Raw genomic sequence first — 22,953 nt, forward strand, 5'->3', positions numbered from 1 at the left:
ATAATGTTAGTTGCTAAAGATGAAATCTGACCTTATGAATTCATCTTTCAAAGCTTTAGCATTATAAACAGAGATGTATGTTTGTAAATCCACCTTATTATCACTCAGCCCTGTCATAGGAATTGTGTTCATATGCACACATATATTAGCAGGTACACAATAGCAACACCTTCTCTGTAGTTTTGTTTTTTATCTTACTTCCAAGTAATAACAATGATATTATCACATTTCTCAAAATTCTTACCTCCATCTTGAAATTTGCTTAATCTTTCAAAGTATGACGACATGGGGGCCTGTACAATGTCTAAAATAGCCAGAAGTGTTCTTGTTAGCCTTAATAACTCACTGAAACTATAAAATCCAAAGTATATAAGATTCCGAGCCAAGTGGACCACCTTAATAAAAAAAAAAAGCAGGGAGGGGGAGGGTGAAAGAGTGGAAAAAAAATTGGGAATTGAAATAAACATTGGCTTTTTATTATCTAAATTAGCACAGCCATTTCTAAACTTCCTAATTCTTTAACACCTAGGAATTAAAATACTTGCAAAAGCAACCACTTGAACTTTGATTTATTCAAGTCTAGAACTAAATCCAAGTAAGATTCAGAGTGCTTTAAGGTACTTAACAAAATTTACACTAGAATTATTTACATCCTAATTAAACATTTAAGTAATTTAAGTCAGCAGGATACCACTTAATAAATGGTTGCACTAATTAATTACTTTAATAAATGGCTATTATCCAAGAAATTTGCCCAGAAATCTGTGTTTCCTATGCTGTTTTGTGGTCTTGTGGATTGCAGAGGACATTCCAAGTGCGAGAGTCTACCTCCAACATGTGGCCCCCAGTGCACAGTCTCCCCCTACCACACTGTATCAGAGTTGGTCCAAGTGACCAACAGAATTGATGACATGTCACTTCCAAGATTAGATTACAGAAGACTGCAACTTCCATCTTGGACTCTCTCTCTCTCTCTCAGATGGCTTGCTCTGAGGAAGCCAGGTGCCATGTCATGAGGACACCCAGGCAGCCTACAGAAAGGCCCACATGGCAGGAAGCTGAGGTGCCAACAGCCAGCAAGGAGGTGTGGCCACCAACAACCCCTCCAGTGACCTTAGAAACAGACTGTCCAGCCCCAGATGGCTGCAATCCCAGTCAACAGCTTGCTGGCTACCCCATCACAGACCCTGAGCCAGAACCACCCAGCTAAGCTACTCCTGGCTTCCTGACCCATAGAAGCTATGATAATGTTTGTTGCTTCAGGCTGCAAAGTTTTGGAGTAATTTGTTATACACCAGTAGGTAGCTAATACACCAGGTATCAAGTAATAGCATCCTTTCGCTAGTTTTGTCACTACATCCCCAAACTGAAGATATTTCAATTCAGTTCAATGAGAATAAAAACATCATCTCCTTAGAGACAAAAAAAAGTATCCAAACATTCCACAAAATATGCAAAACTGCCTGTGCTTATTACATGCAAAAAATCTTACACAAATGAAACAAAAAAAATCAAGGGAAACAGTAATTAATAGACAATTATAAATAAAATGTTTTCTACTGGACATTAAAGCACCAAATCTATCTTTTAAAAATGGCAGAGAAAATAATATCTTCATGAACTAAACTACCCAGTTACCAAAACATCCTAAATATTGGAGGGAAAAAGTACCTCAAATGTCAGTTTATTTTTTTCTTTATCCCCAAAAGGAAAGGGCTGGTTTACGACTTCTTTCAAATATTCTTCAACAAATTCCATTGTCAGGGCAAATTTCCTCTTCATATCATTTCGGGAAGAGTCTGTTATAGAATCATATCTGGAAATACAGAAAGAAGATAATGCAAGTTAAACTGATTGCAATCATTTAAAAATAATAAAACATATGTACTTTAGTTTCCTGGCTGCATAATCCCGGATAAATTAGTTAGCCTTCCTAGGGCCTGGGTCCTCATCTGTAAAACGGGGCTGTTGTGAAATGAGCGATGTGTAAAGCAGTTGTAGCAGTCTACCACAACATGAAGTACTTAAAATTCTTGCCAATTACAGCAACATTATTTGCTTATTGTTTTCTAGAAAATGCCTTTATTCCCACTGAGAGTTATTTCACCCTCAAAAACGAGTATCTTATTTGCATTTAGAAGATTAACAACCCGCGACAGGACACACAAATGCCTTTGCACATGTTACATTTCAAAAGTGTAGCCATTTGATGTGGAGTTCATCTGCTGGACTCCAAAGCCTCAAGACCTTTTTCCAAACATACTCATGAATTGTGATCTTTGTGGGGATTTCTGTCCAGAGCCTGGCATAGCGAACAGGCACCACAGACTCCTGGGGATCCCGGTCAACGTGCATGTGGAGCATGAGGCGACAGAAGGACGCTCGGAGGTCGAACGGCAGGCTCTCATCCGACACACACCGCAGGATCAGGTCTACAGAGAGCTGTGTAGAAATCTGGTTTATGGCCAGATACTGGCGATCCAAGCACATCCTTGCAAAGAGGTTTAGCTGGTACCTTAAAAATGATAAACATATTACATTATTGTCTTATCTCGAAGAAATCTTTAAACATCATAGCACCAATCAGTATCTATGTTTAAGACACCTGTATTTCCAAGCATTCATGATATTGGAGTCAAACTCTTGATTGTAGTATGTTAACCATTAAGATCAAATGACAAGACATATATGAAACTGTCTCTCTGTCCCTTCAGTTACAATACCTCTTACTTGTTTCAGCAAAATGTGTCTGCTGGAGAGTGTCACTAGGCACTCCAGTCTGGGTTTCCTAGGATTACAAACACTGCATTCAGGCTGAAGGCTATGGGCAACAGCTCACATGAAACCATCTCTCTCCACCTTCCTCAGCCTCACTCAGCTTCAGGCTCTAGTGTCTACACTCCAGGTTTCGCCCCATTCAGTTCCCAAACCAAAAATGATCAGTCCAAATGGCATGAGTGCACTTGGCTTATCAGCCCAGTTTTGAGATTAAGAATTAGCCTTTGATTTGGTTGCTATAGTTGTAGAAACCAGGGAACACAACGCGTCATCTGTCTTTGTCTGATTCTTGCCATCTGGGCCCAAGTTGGCCCCAAGGCTTCTGCCTTGGGTTTCTATCCCTGCAACTCAAAGACGCCAGCTAGGTTCTTGCTCCCAATATGCTGACCACCAGGAACTGCCTTCAGTACTTCTGCTGCCATATTCCAGTGCTGAACTTTCATAACTACAGGCAGCAGTTTCTCTTAGGCCCTAGGTCACCACATATTCATAATCCACTCTATACTAAACTACTGGCTACCCTTGTGGCCAGATCAATTTCCTTAGCCCCATGTCTGTATCCCTCTCGACTGCATCACCTAGGTCCTAACATGTCTCTCATCTGCCTCCACTCTACTCAATACGAGGACAAAGCCTTTGGCTGCACAACAATTCCAAGCTGGTGAAAAACCAGGAAATTACAAGTGGTGTATGCAGAAAATAGACATGTTAACTTGTATTTTGAATACTTTAAATAATACTAAATATTTCAGCTACCCTAGTTCTGACATGACTTTTAAAATTGCCTCTTCATCGATACCTAACTTCTAGTGGCTACAGAGAACCAGTTCTCAATTAATACGTGAGATTGAGAATTATTGTAAGATTGTCTACAATACTTAACCTGTAATAGGTAAGAACTTCTAAGTCAGCTTTGGTGCCTTCTTTTGCCTCTTGAGCAAGGTGCCTGATAGCTTTGCCATGAGGTTCCCTGTTGCTGTCAATCCAATAGAGCCAAACTTCTTCATCGTCAATGTCATCTGAAAGGATGGAGCTCTCCATGGGGTTGTCTGCTTGCATTGAGACCACCCTTCAAATAAATAGCACATACAAAAATCTACTAAAAAGTACACTTGTAAATATGACAAAGAACTACAATGCTTACAAATAATCAACAGGAAAATGATGCATCCATTATCTGGGCTTACTTAGTTTGAATGAGGATGTCTGCATTGCCTGGACTCAACATAAATTTACAGATGAGTTCTTGAGTTACAGGAATAGCAGTGGTATTAGACACACACAGATCTGACAAATAATCCAAAAACCTGGCAAGAGAAAAAAATGAAATGGAATATGAAGACGAAGCATTTTATAAAAGCATCAGAATAAAGATAAAATTTGGAATACAATAAAATAAACTTATTATATGTTTTAATATTATTTCCACGCAACATTTGTCTAATGTGTTGTGTACTGCATCATTAGAAACAAATTAAACATATAATTTTTTTTTATTTTATACAAGTCTTGTTTCAAAACCGACGTGTTTGCTTCTATTTATTTTATGATATTCCTCCCACAGCACCGTGACTTACATTTAGAAAATCATTCATCTCCCCTAAAGTGAGTCTCCCCAGAGCTGAATATCAAACCAAAAGCAGATCAAAGCTAATGCTGTACTGAATAAAATAGAAATAGAGCACACGCCTAATGAAAATTACTATGACCTGGTCAAGTCAGAGGCCCATTTCTACCTTCTAGCATTTATTTGCTGTACTAATTAGCTAAGGAAACACTGCCAATTGGCTTGACTTTTCTGCACTCATTTCTTCAAGATAAGGCAGCATGGTACAACAGAAAAAGAACTTGATGTGGAATCAGAAACCCTTGATTTACCTTGCGTTCTATTCCTATTAGGGTACGCCTGGGCAAGTTGCTCGCTAGGCTTCTATTTTCTCATCTCTAAAATGGGGGTAATAATATACAACCAGTGTATCTCACACAAATGTGCAAGGATCTAAATAATATGAATGTATTTTGAGAAACCATAAAGGTCTATAAAATCATGAGGATTCAGAGTGAAAATCAATCATACTTAAGTATGTCTACAAAGGGCTTTGATCTCTTACGAGGTAGTAACTCTTTATTATATACAATTATTATAGCAATAAGCCCAACATAGTTTGTCCATAAAAGTTAGTGATATGAAAGAATTCTAACTTTTAAAAGTTCTAAAAATAAAACACAAAGCCACAGTCTCTACTAGGAAAGAATACCGCATGAATCATTTCAAACCTTGGCTCCCGATTTCTCCTGAGTAAACTGACAAATGTTTCTATTTCTTTTGCTGTGATATGTTTCTCTAGTAGTTTTCTGTTGTTGTGCAACAAAGCTGTGATAGTATCTTCTGCCAAAATATCATAGCCAATCTGGGACTGCATGACACAGAAATTCTTAGCAATATATTCCTGCAAAGAAGAAAGGCTGTCAGAATACACTGCCAAACAGTTTACAAATAACACGTTCTATTAGGGTCAACAACATTGATTAATTTATTCATAACAGAAAGTTCACTAAAAATTTTCTCAAAAGAAAAGCAAGTAAATTTTTCAATAAATAGAACTTTTTGAGGAAAGACATGAAAACATACTGGCATATACATTATTGAACTTCTACCAAAAAGTTATACACCTAGACATAATTATCAATAGATATATTTACAGACTAAGTGGAAAAAATAAATCTAATTAAAATAAGTTTTTATGACACAATAACTTTGGATTTCATCAGTCTAACAGAGGCTTTTCTTCAATCTCTTACTTAAAGTCACAGCCAATGATTTGGGCATAATTATAGAAAAGAAAATGACTGCCTGATATTTCATTCATGAGACATGAGATCTGGGTTGTTACCTGAAGATCCTAGACGGACTTGGGTTGATTCCTTTTTTGTGAATAGGCTAGAATGATCTGCAAGATCTTTTCTTTAAAATAATGGTAAAATGTCATATAATTTTTTTTATTATTATACTTTAAGTTCCAGGGTACATGTGCACAACGTGCAGGTTTCTTACATATGTATACATGTGCCATGTTGGTGTGCTGCACCCATTAACTTGTCATTTACATTAGGTATATCTCCTAATGCTATCCCTCCCCCTCCCCCATCATATGATTTTTATCTTTAAAAAGCCACCAAGCAGGGCAATGTGATTAATCATTTTATTGATTAGATCCATTCGCCCAATAAATGTTTCTTGTTCTTGAAGGCCTACTATATTCCATTCCATGTTGACAAGTGAAATGAAACAAACAGAGGAATGGAGAAAGGTGTCCACGTTAGATAGGGTGGATGCTGAAGAAGTGACATGTGAGCTAGGATGGGAATGAAGAGAACGAGGCAGCCATTGGAAGACCTAGAGGGAAGTCATCTAGGCAGTGGGAGCAGCCAGTGCAAAGGCCCTGTGGTAGTAGAACCAAGCTTGTGTTCTATCAACAGAAGGTGGCCACTGTAGCTAGGCAGTGGTAAGGGGCAGAAGGCAAAGTTGAAGTTGGAGAGGTAGGTCAAAAGAATCCTTGTGAGCCATGGTAAAGAGCAAAGAGGTTATTCTAAAAGTAAGAGAATGCCACTGGGGAGGTTCAATCATATTATTGTTTGATCTACTCCTTATTCATCACACTAATTTTCCTATGTCCCAAACCACTATTGTTCATCTCCCATGTTCTGTCTACAAGCAGCATATCTCACACTGCCATGGAACTGGTGAGCTTCACCCCCTTCTACCATGAAAGGTTCTTACTTTGATTCCTTGGGATTCTCCCTGGAAATGTGTCTTTGTTTCTATGATGAGAGAATTTATTGATTAGAAAGTGATTTTGCCTCAGGTAAAATTTACTGGAATGTACCTATTCCTTGAAAATGATATTGATTGCACAAATCTAATTACATGCTAAGCAGCATTTTTGTGGCCTTTCAGAATGATGGCTTTGTGTATTGGGTAGCCAGTTAAGTAAAGTAAATGTCTTCTGTTAGTATATCATTTTAAGGATACATATTGATTTATACACTTTCATGCCTACTGTAGTCATACCCTGGTATAAGGTAAACATCCAAAGATGTTAATAAATAACTAAATGAAATTAGAGGTGGTATCAAATTTTATAAATAGTAATAAATAGAGATTCAATATTAAATACATGGGTTAGCGTTAAGTCACAAATGAACTTCCTATTAGGACTATAACATATAGGTAAAGATAAAAAAAAAAAACAAAGTAATTATAGCTATAATACTATATAACATATACTACATAATAATACAGAACATTTTAAAATCATGTTCTGAAAACATCAGAAAGCTGTTTTATGCTTTCCACAAAGCATTCTTAATTCAATAGAAATGAGAAAACATTTCTCAGCTATCACTGAGATTCAATTAGAACACACAATAGAAAGGGAAGAAAAATAAAATATAACCCTTAACAAATGCTACGGATTCTTTATTCCTTTATCATCTATGCTCTATCTCTATGCTCCAAAGAAACCCAGAAAGCAGGTCCTTGAAGTGCATAAACATGTACCTGAAAGGAGTAATATGACTAGGTAGGGGTATGTGTGTCGGGGGGGAGGTGTGCACACATGTGTGTGTGGGGGGGGGAGGGGTGTGTGTACGTACACACTGATACTTGGCCAAGACCGAGAGGGGAGTGAGAAAGAACCATGTGTGCCAGATCTTGAGAGACAGAACTGACACCAGTTAAGACATGCCGCCCAGGGAACCTACTAGTGACTAGCGAAATAACCAAATCCAAAGTGATCTGGCTCCCCGCCATCCTGAAGCACTGGGCTGCAGGAAAGGGAAGAGGCCCTAAGCACCCTTCCAAAGGCTAACAGCCATCAAGCAGGGTGCACATCATGGGACCTGATGGGCCTGAGGGCCCTGGATAACCTCTATAGACCTGTTAGGTTTTTGGTTTTTTTTTTTTTCCTGTTAATGTCAATCTCTGTAATACAGCATTGCTCACAAGAGTATTTCTCCAAACCCAAGAAGAAAACTGAGAGCAAGGAGAAAACACTGAGCAGCCTCTCATTCTCCTTCCCCACTCCAGATCTCCACTAAGAACTCAGGGTCTGATACTAGGAGCATGCCCCATCACTGCCTCTGAGTGCTTGAAGGAAGGCCATTTAATGTTCTGGTACTTAATTCTTCTTCCAAAAAAATATGAACAATGCTATCTACTTCATCTTGCCATCTTAAAGGAACCCAATGAAGTTGGGAAAAATAATTCTAGTGACAGCATTTGGACCAGCAAGAAGGGTGTTTATAACTAAGATTATATTAGACAATATTTAAGGATTTGTTTATATCGTCCCCTTGCTCTTACTCCTAATTCCTTGCCATATTATTTAGCTTCTAGCTAATGTTTTTACATACTCTTTTCAGACCTTTCTTACTCTTCAAACACAATTATGAAGCCAAAATATTTTAACACAGTCTTCTTAAAACAAATCTTTTTTTCTTCCCCAAAAATGTTCAAACTACCAAGGTGCAACAGTGCGATGATTCAGAGCCTGGGTTTGCATACTGGCTCCATTCTTAAACTATCACCTTGGACAAGTTACTTAACCTTTCTGTGCCTCAGTCCTTCATCTTAATTCAGTGTTACTGAATTAATTCATGACAAGTATGTAGAACTGAGCCTAGTACAAAGTAAGTACACAATAAATACTACTAACTCTTCCCAAATAACCTCCACCTTCTAGGATTGACATCCTAGGCCCTAGTGGCTTAGCCCGCCCTGCCCTTCCAGCCCTCTCCCGCACCATCCTTCTTCATGGACCAAACTTGTCAATGAAACTTACAGTGATGCACTCTGTCCTCAAATGGATTAAGAGAAACACTAATTTATCAAACAATGATGAGTTTTATGCAATTTTATGTTAGACATTTACATTATTGAACATATTGTGAAAGATTAAGCTTGTGATTGCTTTGTTTTGTATGAGGCAGGGTCTGTTACTCAGGCTGGAGTGTACTAGTGTGATCGTAACTCACTATAGCCTCAAACTCCGAGGCTGAAGCTATCCTTCAGCCTTAGCCTCTTTAGTAGCTGGGACTACAGGCACACACCACCATACCCAGTTATTTTTCATTTTTGTAGAGATGGGGACCTCCCTATATTGCCTAGGCTGGTCTAGAACTCCTGGCCTCGAGTAATCCCCCAACCGTGGCCTCCTCAAGTGTTGGGATTACAGGCTTGAGCCACAACACCTGGCTTGTATTTTTAAGATAAAAATGAGACTTAAGAGAAATTTCACTTGCAACTGGTAACTGTTAGCTGTACCCCTAGATCCACCTGGGTTCCCTGACCTCAGCAGTTGCAAATATCTTAGGGCAAACATGCCCTTTCTAGTATCTATCATTCTCACTTCATAGATCTTTCTTCACAAATACCTCTTCCCGTACAATTTACGAAAATGATTCTCATCCTACCCAAAGGCTTCCTTCTCCAAGAATCCTTCCTTGGTTCCCAAAGCCACCACTGGGCTCTCTCTCTTGTGAATTCCCATAACTCTGTTTTTCCTCTGTGTCTTTTCTTTGTCTCCCATCATATCTTTTCCACTAAATTATAACCTCTTTGGTCCATACACAGGGATGCTGCACCTCACATGTTCCTCAAGCCAAAAATGTTCCATTCCGCCTTACATAATAGATCCAGGATGTCCTGGCCACCAGGAGCCAATAACAGGCACATATTAGTACTCAGGACATCCTCCCCCAGTGATTCTAATTTCATATGGAAGAATAAAGCCATGGTCAATACAATTCAAAAATATTTACAAATCATTTTTATGTATTGCCCAACATAAAATTTCTAAGTGAAATTTCCCATTCATATTTTCTATGCTGTACAATTATAACCAAAGAACCTTGCCCATACTTTTAAAATATGAAACAGTTTAAAATGGGGGCTACTCTCCGACCTGATTTTTCCGGTAATCCTGCTGAGAGTGTCTCAGGACACGGTAACAGAGCCGCAGCATGTACTTGTAGGGTGCATATCTTTGATCCCCCAGATCTTCAAGTCGCAGCATTGAGCCTTCTCCCGCTTTCTCTTTAAAGGGTGCTTTAAGAATTCCAAATACCTGTCAGGCATAAAAACAGCCACCTATTCTGATGAATAAAACGTTTTGCAACGTTTTTTTTAAAACAAATAAGAACACTGATTCAAAAAACACTTACATAAATTCGAGTATTGTTAGTGTAAAGGGGAAAAACAAAGAGGATTTACTTTACAGGACCAACATATCAAGGATCAGAAAAGCACTGCTAAAAGGGTCCCCTACATTGAGTGACAAAAACATTCTTTAAATAAAATGCTTCATTTTGTTTAGAACTCATATTTTATAAAATAAGAAATATGAAGATGTTTAATTTCACCAAGTTACATGAACATATTCAGATGAACTAAAATGTAGCTTGATTTCTAGGGGCTCTATAGTTTCTTCTATTATTTTCTAGAACCTTTCAAAATCCAAATAATATAAAGAAAACATTTACTTTTCATTAAAACTGACATCAGAAAATGACTTCCATACATTGCTTGTAAACTACTTTATAAAAGAGTTAATTTATTGTTGTTTGTACACAAAGATGTGGCCAAATCGATGAACGTATCAGCATTCAAATGTGACAAATTAGGAGCCACATGGGCAGCTGGTGGCACCCAGGAAGCCAGATTCTTGTAAGAGGGTTAGCAGTTAGGAAGCATTTAAAAAGCACTGAGGAATATAACTCTTTTCGGCAGCAAGACAGCAGGAGGGATCACCTGGAGATGAGCTGCTAGAATGAGGAAATTGTCTATGAAAGAGCAGAGTCAAGGGTATGAGCATTAACACATGAAAGCAAAATAGAAAGGAATTATTCTTTGGAATTCATGAAATACGATATGAAGTAAAGTTTCTTTAATAATTTTGTATTCGCTGAGCCTTTAATTTTATATTTATCATACAAAAATAAAATATTTGACATATGTTGGTTCAGATATGATTAATAAATCATCCAAGGTCCTAAAATTATTTGAAATCAAATGTTTTTATATAATAATTACTCGAAAAAAGTCCTATTAGATTTGCAACCTTTATTTTATTTGAGAAAAATGTTGATTTTGTATTTTCAGACAATCAGCTACATATAATAACTAATATTATGTCTACTATTTGCCTTTCCCAAATCAATAAGAATATGTGTATCAAGAGCATGATTTTTATGTTTTAAGTATCTTCCTTGAGTCTGTACTTCATTAATGAAGAAACTCGTTAATTGAAATAGCAATTAATAGAATAAAAATAATACATAAATATAGGCATGTCCATATGTGCATATCATTAGGAAGTGAATCAATTTGATGTGTTATAAACAATTTCAAGAAGATGTAATATATGACCAGTTCTGTACTTTCAGGGGAAAAAACCTAGAATATTGTACAGAGCACTTGTCAGCTGATGAACAGACTGCCCTACTTTCCTAGGGAAGAGAAGGAAAGAAGTAGGAAGCAGATGGAGATCGTACTTTCCAAGTTCACCTGGAAATTCTACCTAGGAATTTTTCCAGCATATTTTCTGGAGATAGTCTGACTATACAGGGTTCTTGGAGGTCCATGGTAGGCTGTCTCTACAATGGTCTCTGATACTCCTGCCTCCTGATATTCACAGCCTCATAGAATCCTCTCTCCTTAACTATGGGTTAGATTTATTAACTCATTTCTAACTAATAGAACACAGTAGAACTGATGTTACTTCTAAGATTAGGTTATTCAAAGATGGTAGCTTCCATGTGAGCGTCCCCTCTAGTTTTCTCTTGGATCCCTCAGTTCTAAGGAAAGCAAGCTGCCTTGTCTTGAGGCACTCCTGAGAGACGCCCATGTGAGAGGACTGGAAGGCGAGTCCTCTGTCAGTTGAACCTTGAGATGCCTGCAGCCCCAGCAAACACCTTGACTGCAGCCTGGTGAGAGACCCTGAGCGAGATCGGCCCATGTAAGCCACGCCTAGATCGCTAGTCCACAGAAACTGTGAGATAGGGAATATCTTGTTTTCAGCCACTAAGTTTTGGGATCATTTGCTTCATAGTAATAGATAACTAATACAAGTACTTTCCTGATACTGTAATTCAGAAAATAAAATATACAAATTTAGTATATGAAAAAATTCACCTGCGCCAGTATGTTTTGTTCCCTCATCAATTTTTGACGCTCTCGGTTTGGCTTAGTGATAACCACATCCAGAACTTCTTGTCCATTATTAGGCACATCAGCAACAAAGAAGATGAGATCTTCCAATAATTTGGTTACAAACCTATTACAAAATGAAAAGGAAATTTTACTTTACGGTGTGCTTAATTTTGGAAAATGTATAGATATATGATAGGTAGGTAGGTAGGTATAGATAGATAGAGAGGCAGATAGATGGATTTTTTTACTTTTTCTTCAGGAGTGGAACTCAAATCCATGGAAATTTCTTTTTATTAAGTAATAAGAACTGAAACACTTGAAAACAAGGTATTTTATAACAAAAAAGGTATTTAATTGACAAAATAGTCTCTAAGACAGTTACTGTCTACCTAAACCTTTACAAAGAAAATTCCTTCTCCAGCACCTCCAACCTCTACTTGTGCCTCCAGTTCTCAAGTGTTTGCAGACTATTATCAAATAAAGCCATGTGAGTCGCAACTACACACGAGTAGGTAGGATGACACCACCAGATGACTTTCCACAACTGACTAGAAAAGCAGCATATTTCTGCTTAAGGGAAAACAGCTATACTAAATTCCTAAATTTCAATTCTTTTTCTTTATTTTTTTACTGTTAACTCAAACGACATTTCCTAGTACTCCCCACATTTCAACTTACCCAATGTACAGAATAGGAAAAACTTAAATGACCTGCGAATAGAGACAGACTAAGCAATCTGACACTCAAAATACTGGAAGTATTAAATGACCTATCAAAATCACGAAATTCTAAAACCATACACCAATGTGCACTTTTAAATCTATATTTTGGTTATTATTACAACTATTACTTGAACTTCAGTGGCATTTAGTACAGGAAGTGTCTTGAAAGCCCTTCCTCTCTTCACTTTTTTCCTCCTCCTTCCTCTGCCTGCTCTTTGTCATTTTCCATTTGTGTTAGTCAACTGAGGGAGGGGGCAGGGGTTCCAGCTATTGCAAAAATGGGTAAACAGAGGAGGAATCTGTATTGGAAGGGTCAAGGCATTTTTTAAATTGTATTAGTGGTAAAGTACAACTTAATTATTCAATAAACACATAATTTTTTTGGAATAAGACAAAAGCTGACCAATAAATTGTTAAATTAGCTTTATCCATATAGTGTTACCATCTTTATTTGCTGTTGCTAGCATGTGAATACAATGATGCTAATCATGAACACATTCATAAGAACACTACATTTTAAGAGCTTCAATAATTCCAGGAAAGTATAGAATGTATTCAGTTGGAAAACATCTCTTTTCTTCTCTTTCAATACCTTTGGTAGGAAAACATCTTGATCTTATCTCCCGATTTATGTCTTGAAAGAGAATGCGCTTCGTGAAGCTAAGTGGACACACCTAGAATCCATAATTCAGTCACCCAGAGAAATTTCAGTATACTTCCAGGGATCATAAACTTCCCTCCAAAATTCCTGGGATTCTATGTTTTCTTGGTATGCCTATTTTAAATTTTAACCCAGTCTGTTTCTTTTGGAAAATTGTGTCTGACATAATTCACAGACATAGTTACGTTGAATCTCTGAAGGCAGCCACAGAAACGTAAAACGCGTTTCATGTGCATCCAAATGTGGTGTGAACTTCTTTTGAAATTGTGATTTAATGTCCTCCAAATCATTCTGTTGCTCTTAAAACAAAACAAAACAAATTTGGAGCTGAGGTTACTTCAGCACAATGAAAAAAAGTTGAACTTCACTTTCTATATGCCCAATGCAAGTCCAGTTTGGGCATAAATATTTGTATTTTCTTTTTTAAATTATTAAGATTCCTTTTCTCTTACTGTTTCAATAACTGTAATCAAATATTTAGATATCTAAGAAAGTAAAATTTTGTGAGCAACTACAGATTGCTCTGTTTCAAAGTCATTCAAATGCCCTGAAAAATGAAGATGGTTAATGGAATGATCATGACGAATATTAACAGTCTAGATTGCAAATCATGATACGTCACCCCTACATATAAAGTCCACCTCTTCATGACAAGGCCATGGAAGCCAGGAATAGCAACCTTCTCTTTTGACCTCTGAAACTGTTGAAACCTTTTTTTTGACCTTGTGCCTCAAGCATCCTTTTTGTGGCAAAACAAAGAGCTGGTTTGTTTTCAATTTAGCTCAAACTCTGATTCTATACTGGGCAGTGGTGAGCTCCTACTAACTCACGCAATCTTACTAGTTTGCTTTTTAAGCTTTATGGAAAATGAACAAAATAAGAAAAACAGTGAGGAACAGGGATGATGTTCAACTCTTGCAAGGTAAGAGGGACCAAAAACACATGGTAGGCAAATAAACTAAACATATGCAGCAGAGACGAACATATGGCTTCTCTAACCTCTTAAAGAAAACTTAAAGTTCAGTGGCCCTTATTCAGGCTTTGGCTGTGCAGTGATAGGAGGAAACAATGGATGCACATGGATAGGGCTGGACCCAGCCACCAGCTATCTCCATGATTAAAGTATCGTATTACCAGAGAACATGGACTCTCAGCTCTCGATATCAGATCTGGCTCTGGTCTAGTTGAGGAAACCAGGTAGAAGCCAGCATAAAACTGACAAAGAAGACAAGTGAATGTAGATAAAGGAAAAACAGAAATCTCCCACCTAAGAAAATCACACATAGTAAAAGTCCAAAGCACATAAGGAAAGCTGACATTGAAGAAGACAGCCTCCATACTAAAGCATTGGGAGGCTACTCCACCACTGACAAAATCCGAGTAACAAAACAGTTTCAAAATAAGTTTTAAATGAGTGTGTATTCAGTCTTCAAAGAGATAAAGAAAGCAATATATTAAAAAGACAACATATTTTAAAAGGGCCAATATAAATGAAAAATAGGTGGATATACAAAAAAAAAATCTGAGAGATAATAATTATATGCTGAGCACAGCAACTCATGCCTGTAATCCTGGCATTTTGGGAGATGGAGGCAGGAGGATTGCTTGAGCCCGAGTTCAAAATCAGCCAGGGCAACAGAGTGAAACCCTGTTTGCACGAAACAATTAAAAAATTAGTTGGGTGAGGTGGCATGTTCCTGTTGTCCCAGCTACTCAGGCAGTATCAAAAATCGATCCAGATAATAGCACAGAGAAATATTAAAAGGCAAATAATAAAAGGGAAGTTAAGAGACAAAAATGATGAATTAAGAGGATCCAACATATATCTCATAAAAGTTCCAAAAGACAGAAAGGAAGAAAAAGACAAAGAAGCAATATTTGCAGGAAAATGGCTGAAAAATTCCAAGAATTGAAGGAAGAAATAAGTATTCAGATTAAAAGTATACCTTAAATGTCAAATGAGAAAAAACAAAATAAAACTCCTTTGTAAACACATCATGGTGAAATCTTAAGACATCAAAAGCAAAGAAAAATAATACATAAAATTACCAAGACAAGAAAAATTACCAATAAAGAATAACAAGTCTATCGACAGCAGATTTCTTAACAGCAACAAGATATGCTAGAAAGTAATTAAATTATAGCTTTAAAATACTAATAGAAAGTAATAATCAATCTGACATCTCATATATAAAGTATCACTTAAGAGTAAAGCAAGGGCACAGTGGCTCACACCTGTAATCCCAGCAACTCAGGAGGCTGAGGCAGGAGAATCACTTGAACCCAGGAGGTGGAGGTTGCAGTGAGCCAAGATCGTGCCACTGCACTCCAGCCTGGGAGACAGAGCAAGACTCCATCTCAAAAAAATAAAAAAGAAATGTGCTAAGAGAGTAAATTCCGGCTGGGTGCGGTGGCTCATGTCTGTAATCCCAACACTTTGGCAGGCCAAAGCGGGCAGATTACCTGAGGTCAGGAGTTCGAGACCATCCTGGCTAACATGGTGAAAACCCATATCTACTAAAAATACAAAATTAGCCGGGTGTGGTGGTGGGTGCCTATAATCCCAGCTACTCAAGAGGCTGAGGCAGAAGAATCGCTGAGCCTGGGAGGCGGAGCTTGCAGTGAGCCAAGATCACACCACTGCACTCCAGCCTGGGCGACAGAGTGAGACTCTGTCTTAAAAAAAAAAAAAAAAAAGTAAAGGCAAAATAAAGATATTTTCATATATGTAAAAACTAAAAAGATTATAACCCATAGGCCTCTCCACTGAATGGACTAAAGAATAAATTTCAGCAAGATGAAAAGAGAACAAATAAGTGAGATACAAGTAATAAAGACAGGAGGAAAACATAAAGAAAGGGGCAGAAGAAGTGGTAAAATTATTTTAAAAATAAAATTAATCACTAAAAAAAATTTAGAAACTAAATTTCTCTCCCCAAAAACTACTGAAATAAGATTAAAAAATAAAATAAATATTTTGTTTAAAAAAAAGATGTTTCATTGTCTTTAAAAGAAAGGAATACAATTTATCGGTAGAAACAAAAGGTGGTGCATCATGATTTATGTTGATACATTTATTCTTTTGTGTTTATCAAATTAAAATAAAATTTTACAAATGAAGAGAATAAACACAGAACTATGGTTCTAGACAACTACTACAAGAAAGATGGGAGGGAGAAAGTCAGGGCAAAACCAAAGCATGCTGCAACACTTTTCTTTTATGGGAGGGAGAAAAAAATTAGTAACTTCAAGTTTATCAAGACGAACATACAGTCAAAATGTATGATAAGAATTCAAGCGTAATTGCTAATGAATGAAAATATGACCGAAAGCTTCTAAATCAGTAGAGAAAACAGTAAAATGGTGGGAGGGGAATACAAACTATTAATCTAGCAGAAAGCAAGAAGGAAGTAAAGGAAATGAAAACAAGCTACACTAAAGAAAGAAAAACAAAAATAAAAATGTATTCAAATAAATTTGTCAAATACAAAGTCATTAAACTTGCAAATGTAAACAGACTATCAGTCAGGCACGGTGGTTCACGCCTGTAATCCCAGCACTTTGGGAGGCCAAGAAAGACAGATTGCTTAAACTCAGGAGTTTGAGATTAGCCTGGGCAACATGGCGAACCCTGTCTCTAGAAAAATCCAAAAAATTAGCCGGGTGTGGTGGCACGTGCCTGTGTTCCCAGCTACTTGGGAGTCTGAGGCGAGAGGATCACCTGAACCCAGGAGGTCGAGGCTGCAGTAAGCCATGATTGCACCACTGCACTCCAGCCTTGGCAACACAGCAAGACCCTGCCTCAAAAAAATAAATAAAATAGACTATCAGATTAGACTGTTACAATCAATCTTCTGCTGCTCAATAAAACAAAATGACCAGGAAACCTGAAATAAAAAGATATGGAAAAACAGACATCAGGCAAATGTTAAACTAAAGATTGCTGGTGTCAGGATAGTCATACCTGGCAAATAAAATTTAAGAGAAAATGACGTTGCTCTGAGAAGCAACATCAGAACGACATCTGATCTGGTGATCACATGGTGGATGACCCCTGTTCTAGATCCTGAGCTCCTATCATGGGGAATGAGAACCATCCCTTAAGAGGGTAAGTTTCACAGAGACATGGGATAGTCTGTGGCCTTCACCACCACATTAGCACCACATATACCCATGCTGCGTGGCCAAGTGCCTGGCATGTACCAGGAGTTTAGTAATACTGAATTAATCCCATCTCTGAACTCTCACTGCTTGAGAGAAACCCCAGTATTTTGTGCACCCTCAGAGGTAAACACAGTGCAGAAATGCTGGTCAAGGACTGCCTGTGTCACTTCCTCAAGTTCTGGATGGCAGTTAACACCCCTCCATCTTCCCTCCTCTCTCTCTGATGACATGTTCCCAGTCCTCTCTATTTTGTGGGTGTGATCATGTAGAATAAGATTAGAAAATTCCACTGAAAATATTTAAGGTTGAGGATCTTGAAGCATAACACAGGAGCTGTACTTCCAGAGCTCATATTCATTCCTGGGATAAGTAAAGAGGGAAGACAGAGAGAGAGAGAGAGAGAAAGAAAAAAAAAAATTCCAACAACACAGGCTTTTTGACACAGATAATAATCGCTTCATTTTCCATAGGGGGAAAAAAGTCAGAGTTGTCAGTTATTTTCAGAAATAATTTTATATTCAATTCCAAACCTGAGAAAATAATACAAATGCATTCAACTCTGCCAACAAGCTCTACCTTACTGACAGGCAGCTTTGAATGAATTTTGATAGGAGGTGGCTTTTCTGAAATTACTAAATTAAGATCAATAATTGTACCTTGATATTTCTTAGGCAAAGCCTTCTCTTTGCTATTAATACGATGTTTTTCACTCCAAAACAGTAGGGAAAGAAAGAAGCAAAGGAAATAAAAATGCAAGCTCTCTAGTTAGTCCTAGTCCACCATCTTCCTTAGAATCACCTTGAGAGGTTAAGATAATCTCCAGCCATGACTGAAGAAGAGTGACTTGCACAGGATTCCAGCCAGTGATGGTGGAGAGCCCATAATCTGAATTTTTATCTGTCCTTTTCTTCAAGGAATACCTTAATGCTTAGCAAGGGAGACTTTTTAAGTGAAGCCAAGAAAATTGCTGTGCATATGTAAGAGTGTTAGAAACAAGGAAATAGATGCACGAAAGGAAAAGTGAGATCAATAACAGACAAATAAAAATTCCTATCTGCACATTAGAATCCGTTTCCTGCCATAATGTAGCTCTGATATTTAATTGTCTATAGCCCATAAAAGTGGCCACTTGTTTCTGCTTCCGGCCTTTATTCATTTCCCCTAACAGGGTTGGAGGTGTGACTGAATATACAATAGTTGTTTTGAAATGTAAGTTTGGCAGGGGAAAAAACAGAGGTAAGAACAGAGAGGAAGCTGAGAAACAGCTATTCCATTTGTTTGCATATTTAGGATATTTTTCTCATTGACAGGGATGGAGGGAAGCAAACTTGGATTTTTTGTTCTTCTGTATTGTAAGATGTGTATCTAAAAAGTTCTAAAACATATAACTAAGGACTACTGATAAGTGAATCCCATGAAGCCACTACCAACAGCAGGAAATGGAACCCTGCAGGCACCTTTCAAACCTTCAGGGAGCATAATTCCTCCCTCCCCTCTAAGAAGAAACACCATCCTGATTTTTGTCACAATGACTTCCTTGCATTTCTTTATGGTTCTTCTAATTGCTTAAAGGCCCCCAAAGAAATGGAGTGGAGTTTGTTTTTGCTTGTTTTTGAATGTTACACGTAGCATTACAGTGAATGTATTTGTTGTGTCTAGTTTTCACCAAATCCGTTTGTTAAATTTAGCCACGCCATTGCACATAGATGTAGTTCATTTATTTTCATCGCAAAACTGTATCCCATTGTTTGAAAATAACACAGTTTTCATCCTCTATTCAACTGGTGTTGGACATTTGGATGGTTTTCCATTTGGGGTTATTTCAAACAAAGCTGAACATTCTTGAACATGTGTCCTGGTACACATGTGGAGGAGAGTCTTTTGGACAGATGTTCAAGAATGTTCAGCCTAGGAGTGGAATTGGTGAGTCACGGGGTGTTTGCTTCTTTAATTTTGCTAGTTACTGCCAAACTATTTTCCAAGGTGCATATATCAATTATCATCTCACCAGCTGTGTATGAGTGTTCCAACGTCTGAATGCCTGGGAAACTGGCAAATAGCTTTTTCTTGTTTAAATTAACAGGCATGTAGCAGATCATGAAGAGAGGAAATACAGAGGATGCTTGTGCTTGGGCACACTGGAGAGCATATGGACTTTAAACCATACAGGACTGAATCCCCCCCTTAGTATTAACTATGCAGCCTTACCTTGTTTGCTTACCCTCCTCAGTTTTCCTTTATGTAAAACGAGAATACCTATTTCAAGGCTATTTGAAGGATTAGATAAAATATATTTACAGCGTCCAACCTAGTAACTGACACAAAGCAGGCATGCAATAATCGCTAGCTGTCAATATCATTCTCTTTCTTACTTATTTCCAAAACCAGAGCTTAAGAATCAAGGATCCAGTTTCTCTGAACAAGCTATGAGGGCAGAGAGCTACAGCCTGCAGATAATTTTTCTGGTTTTACATATCTGTTTGTTTTCTGGTACCAGAGCTGAGAAATGCATCTTGAATAAATAACATCAGAGAAACACAAAACTTTCTTTAGGTCCTTTAGAACTCTAAATCCAAATATCAAATCATGAACAGCAAAAGGTATTGCAAATCTCCCACAAAGGATTTAAAAAAGAATGACCAGAAAATAACTTAAAACAACTGTTTTCAAGCAAAGCTAAAACAGGACAAGTAAATATTTCACCAGATTTAAATTTGACAAATTTCATTCACTTGCTATGATCAAGAGGAGTAAGTTCCCACCTCATTCAGAAGCAGGTGTGCTATTGAGAATGTTATAAATATTCCCTTAGAGTCATTCATTCACATCAGGCTTACTATAACAACTGACAACTGACTCTTGATTATTTAAGACCCATTTAAAAAGTTACTCACCTCCTTTCATTCTGAGTTATCGTGCCATTTTCTAGCTTTTTAACTGTGGTCGCTAGTACTTTATTGGCATCATTGGCAAAGTCTAAGTCTCGAACTTCAGACAGTGGGACAGACACGATGGCGAACGCTTCTTTATCTTCTTTGGTTTGGCAGGTTCCAATCTGAAATGTGTTTTTCCATTAAGATTAGTTTTATAAACAACTATACAATATTCGTTGAGGACTAACACATCTAGTACTATTTAAGAAATATAAGACAAGAATAGATCATGCAAACACAGTAACTCCCACATGCTTCGTCCACTACGAAAGGCTGTGGGGACACAGAGATTTCCTGCGCCCACTTCCTGCCCTGTTCCAAAGCCCCACTGGAAACCTCTCCCTTTCACACTTGCCCTCTGCTCCAGTTTTGACAGTAGAGAAAAGGCACTCCTGGATTCTACTTCTCCATCCACATGCCGCTACCGTTCTTTTTGATGTCTCCATAGCATCCTCCTGAATCACAGCTTTGCTGCCTCCAACCCATTTAGATCAGCTACCTAAGCAACTGGCAGACATGCATGCTTGATGTAATTAACTGCAATGATATCTAATATTGGTGAAGATGGAGTATAAGGAACATGTCACACAGCATTCCTATCCTAATCCTATTCGCATGGCATTTGGCTAAAAATTAAACCATATTCAGTGACATTTACCTTTAACATAACAGGCCTCTCTTCATCTGTGTCTATGGGGATACTAGTACTGGTTACCCATGTGTTGGTGCATAAATGCCTTAACCGAACATATGAGTTCCTAAAAGCAAAACAATATAAAAAAACAAATTATAAAAAATTAGCACATTTACATATTGACATCTTTAACAGCTTCATATATGATATGAACATAAATATATATTAACTAGTAATTGACTCAAGATCCCTCTGCTTTAAGGGGAAATTCTGAATTATAGACTATTTCAAAGCATGCAGCATTATTGCCTAAGCCAGTAGTTCTCAAAGTGTGGTCCCTAGACCAGTGGCATCAGCATCGCCCAGGAGCTTGTTATTAATACAAATTCTGAAACTTCATCCCCATCGACTGAATCAGAAACTTTGGGGGTGTAGCCCAACAATGAGTAGTTTAATAGGTTCTCCAGGCAGTTCTGATGCATGCTAAACTAAGAACATTGATCAAATAACAAATAACTCAGCTAACACTGCTGGCAGACAGTAGTGTAGTTTGTGTAGTTTAATTATCTGTATGTAAAAGTATTAATGTACAATAAATCCTCATTATTTGTGGCTTCTGTACTTGTGAATTCTCCTGCTCACTAAAATTTATTTGTAACCCCCCAATCAGTATTCAAGGAGCTTTTGTGGTCATTTCAGGACATACATAGAGTGACAAAAATTTAAGTGGCCCAGTAGGCACATTTCCAAGCTGAAGTAGAACAAGGTGATGCTCTGCGTCTTGTCTCAGTTCTCATGCTATAAACAAGTGTCCTTTTTGTGCTCTATTTAGTGCCATGTTTTTCACACTTCTGTGCTTTTTTTTGGTGATTTTGATGTTTAAGATGGCCCCCACATGAGGTGTAGAAGTTCCTAAACTTACGCACGTCTAGTGTTCCCAAGCACAAGGCGGCTGTGATATGCCTTACAAAGAAAATACTTGTGCTATATGAGCTTCGTTCATGCATGAGTTATAGTGCTACTGACCACAAATTCAATGTTAATGAATCAGCAACATATACTGAATAAGGTGTATTTAAACAGAAGCACACATAGAACAAGGCTATGTATTGGTCAACAAAAATGTTGTGACCAGAAGCTCACAGGAATCTAACTCTGTATTTCCCCTAGGAACAATGGTTCAGTATTTGCTAATTCCATGTAACATATACTTTAAAAATTGACTAGATATGAACTGTGACAGAGTGCCTAAGAAAGGACACCTAGAACTTCATCCTACTCAAGTATTACCATTTTTAGTAAATCTTTTATAATCTTTTGTTATTTCTTTAACAAATATGTGTATAGTGCCTATTAAAAGAAAAGCACAATAAGTACTCTGCCTTCAAGTTGCTTACAGATCAGTATAAAGATAAGGCATAAATATGTCTTACAACATAAGGTAAAAAGCATTAGGGCCAAGAAAAGAAAACCAAATAAAATGCCAAGGGCCTCAGGCAAAGAGATTCATTCAACAACCTGGTTCTGCTCCTTTACAAAAGTAGATAAAATACAAACTGAGCTTCACAACTCTAAAATAGCAGTCCTCCAATCTTTGTTCAAATATCTAGAAATTCTGAAATACCTCTGTTTTATCACTTAGCATCTTCCGCATTGAATTACACAAGAGACGTAATTTGTACTCAGTTGTCATCAGGTCCCCAAGTGATTTAGTACAGTGATTTAGTTTAAGCAGCACTGGACTATAAAGTTTGAGAAACACTGGACTCCACAGTGGAATCACTTAGGTAATAAATGCTTTAAAAAGAGTAAAGCCTGTACCCCACCTGTGAGACTCTGATTTCATGGTC

The 22,953-nt window shown here is 37.6% G+C and overlaps 1 protein-coding gene across 1 annotated transcript in view; it reads right to left on the reverse strand.

Annotated features, from left to right (window-relative positions):
• Positions 1-22,953, reverse strand: part of ITPR2 (inositol 1,4,5-trisphosphate receptor type 2) — a 492,062-nt gene that overhangs the window by 318,426 nt on the left and 150,683 nt on the right. The window contains exons 12-21 of the mRNA XM_025402066.1: positions 21,128-21,227; positions 20,431-20,591; positions 11,972-12,113; positions 9,744-9,905; positions 5,056-5,228; positions 3,966-4,085; positions 3,662-3,847; positions 2,264-2,515; positions 1,672-1,816; positions 245-395 (exon numbers count right to left, since the gene is read on the reverse strand). Coding sequence (XP_025257851.1) covers positions 245-395; positions 1,672-1,816; positions 2,264-2,515; positions 3,662-3,847; positions 3,966-4,085; positions 5,056-5,228; positions 9,744-9,905; positions 11,972-12,113; positions 20,431-20,591; positions 21,128-21,227 — 1,592 coding nt within the window. The remainder of the gene's footprint in view (positions 1-244; positions 396-1,671; positions 1,817-2,263; positions 2,516-3,661; positions 3,848-3,965; positions 4,086-5,055; positions 5,229-9,743; positions 9,906-11,971; positions 12,114-20,430; positions 20,592-21,127; positions 21,228-22,953) is intronic.

Source organism: Theropithecus gelada, chromosome 11, assembly GCF_003255815.1.
Source record: "Theropithecus gelada isolate Dixy chromosome 11, Tgel_1.0, whole genome shotgun sequence".
Classification (NCBI taxonomy): domain Eukaryota; kingdom Metazoa; phylum Chordata; class Mammalia; order Primates; family Cercopithecidae; genus Theropithecus; species Theropithecus gelada.